This window comes from Epinephelus moara, chromosome 24 (genome assembly GCF_006386435.1).
Source record: "Epinephelus moara isolate mb chromosome 24, YSFRI_EMoa_1.0, whole genome shotgun sequence".
NCBI lineage: Eukaryota > Metazoa > Chordata > Actinopteri > Perciformes > Serranidae > Epinephelus > Epinephelus moara.
Window position 1 is genome coordinate 5,995,794 of NC_065529.1, and position 2,824 is coordinate 5,998,617.

General features: G+C 46.6%; 1 protein-coding gene across 3 annotated transcripts in view; it reads left to right on the top strand.

The window, feature by feature from the left end:
• Positions 1-508: 508 nt before the first annotated feature.
• frmd4ba (FERM domain containing 4Ba) overlaps positions 509-2,824 on the top strand; it is a 75,907-nt gene continuing 73,591 nt past the window's right edge. For all 3 annotated transcript variants that reach the window (XM_050037543.1, XM_050037542.1, XM_050037541.1), the window contains exon 1: positions 509-587. In XM_050037543.1, coding sequence (XP_049893500.1) covers positions 543-587 — 45 coding nt within the window. In that variant the 5' untranslated portion in view covers positions 509-542. The remainder of the gene's footprint in view (positions 588-2,824) is intronic.

Sequence of the window (2,824 nt, forward strand, 5' to 3'; positions counted from 1 at the left end):
TTTGTGCCACCAAATGTGGGTGTTTAAAGCCAAGACGTGATCTCTTTCTAACCATAACCAAGTGTTTTTGTGCAGTGTGACTCTACACCATCAGCAGCTTCAGACCCCCAAGAGCACCATATGCACAAGCGCTTGCTAACTCTTTTACATACTACAATTTCAGTAAATGGCAGCAAATGACATAGGTTATTAAATGTACTATACATACAATATACACTCATCAGCCACTTCAGTAGGTACACCTGTTCAACTGCTCATTAACGCAAATAGCTAATCAGCCAATCACGTGGCAGCAACTCAGTGCATTTAGGCATGTAGACATGGTCAAGGTGACCTGCTGAAGTTAAGAAACTGCTGATCTACTTGTAAGTAACGTTTAAGGGGGTTTCTATTAATAAGGTGTTCACTTCCTGTGTGCTTTTATTTTGGCGCTCTTCGGGCGGAAGTAGCGGTACCCCGTATCTGTAAATAAGTTTTCTTCACGTCAGTTCTGAGCATACGGTAGACGGTACAGTCACTAACGACAGCTCTTCTACAAAAGGATGTATCTTCAGACATTTAAGCGCCTAGCTGGAGTCGGGAACAAGGTATTGTGCGTAAATAATGTGTTATGTGCAGCTATGTGTGCCTCCTTGTTTTTATATTCACTGTGGAGAAATGTTTAATGTCTTACCATGCTAACATTAGCCTCTGTGTATGTGGTTTGGGCCTCATGGTGGTGCTGTTAAGCTATAAGAGCCTTTTGAGTCCTTTTATGTGTTTATTGCAAATGTTATGTTATGTGAAATTTTCATTAATTCTCATATGTAAGGTTATGAGGCATCCGGGTTATTTTATTTGTGTTGTAAAAGCTTATTTTTATTTTATTTATCTGCCCATCAGCTCTTACGGTGTGAAAGAAGTAAGAAGAAGGATTGAAAGATTTGTGTTCAAAAATAAGGATTATGGCCGAACATGAATAAAGACTTCTAGAACATCTGTACGCTTCACCATTATTCTGGCTGGGGTTCGCTATACTACTGGGTCCGAAAGAGAGAAAATATCCAGTGAGTGGCAGTTCTCTGGGTGAAAATGCTTTGTTGATGCCAGAGGTCAGAGGAGAATGGCCAGACTGTTTCAAGATGATAGAAAGGCAACAGTAACTCAAATAACCACTGATTACAACCAAGGTCTGCAAAAGACCATGGTCTCTAGTTTCCCGGCGCAGCGCAGGGTGGCGAACCCCGCACAGAGCTAGTTTCGAGCAGCGCGACCCGAGGCGCGCTCAGTTTGGTAGTTTGGCAGACCGAGGTGCGCTGAGATGGGTGTGGCGGCGCAGCAGGGGGAGGTGTCGACAGATCCAGCTTGGCGCAGTGACAGTTTTGTGCCAAAAGGCTTCGTCGAAGGTGCGCTAAAAGCTCGCCATCTGAAACCAGGTCTACTGTCAACGCAGGGGGAGCGCAGCCGGTGTAAAACTGTTTGGCTGACCGGCGGACAGTGCGCACACGTCACCAAAACCTCACAGGCAGGTTTCCAGAATGGGTTTCCAGCACATTAACGATGCAATAAATACCCCAAAAAAACACTATTCAATGCAACTATCTGCAGTCAGCACATAAATGTATCTCTATATTTAACTAATAAGTTCACATCCCTTTAAGAAAACCACAAACAGCCACAGCATCAGATAGGGAGTATATATTCAGCATCTGTCATCTTAGAAAAGTCAAAAGAAAAGAAACAGAGTGAGACTGTGAGAGGGAAAGAGAGAGCGCGCGCGCACGAGAGAAACGCAACATTGATTTACAATTGTGGTGACCTCCTCCCAGGCTACCTTTGCATCATCAGCCCGTGGAGGTCTGCTCGCAGTTCCGTATATTCGGACATTGCGAGCTTGGACTTCCCAGACCAAAACATCAGTTTCCTCCTGGGAGAAGTTTGGCCGTCTGACGCTGCTGCTCTCTTCTGCCATGGCGAATTGAGTAAACTCTCATTACGCCTTCGCGCGGCACATTTAAGGACGAGGAGAGGGGCTCATTTGATTGGTGTGATGTGTGCAAAACCCACTCCACGCCTTCTCTCCTCCCTCTTTCCGACTCTGCGCAGGTAGGAGGGACGGAGGTGGGAAAGAGGAGTAGCCATGCCAGCACGCACGGAGTGCCAAACTTGCCAAATCCGCCTGGCCACACCCAGTTGGCGAAGCACAGGTGCGCTGCGCCTCCGCCTCTGCCTCGCCCGGTCTGCGAAAATAGAGGCCCATCTCTGAACCAACAACACGTTAACAGTGTTTCCCACAGGGCAGGAATCTATTTGTGGTGGTGTGGTCGGGGGGGGGGGGGGAGTTAATTACTAANGGGGGGGGGGGGGGGGGGGGAGTTAATTACTAACGAGCAGAACCTTACAGCCAGGCTCCACCGGCTGCAAACGTAAGCGTCACGTCAGCGTAGCGTCGCAGCGTATTCATTTGGGCTCCACTGACTGCGTACGGAAGCGAAACGTAGAGAAGCCAGCAGGGTTGTTTACCGTTTGCTGAGCTGAGAGGCTGCATGGAATGTTAAAGCATTTTCCACCTAAGTTATTACATATATTTGAGTTATCTACAAGTTTACTGGACTGTTTGTCATCAACTCGCTTTCAAATGTCCGCCACGAACATTTACACAATGTCACGGATAAACATGGGTAAATGCATGAAAAAAAATCATCACATATCACCTCTGATAATGGTTCATTCATTTAAAAACACATTGTGCTCGTTTAGCACACTATTTCATGTAGTTTTTATCTGCTGGAGGGTCGCGTAGGGGAGCGTAGCGCGACAAAAATAGAAGAGCCGCGTAAAATAG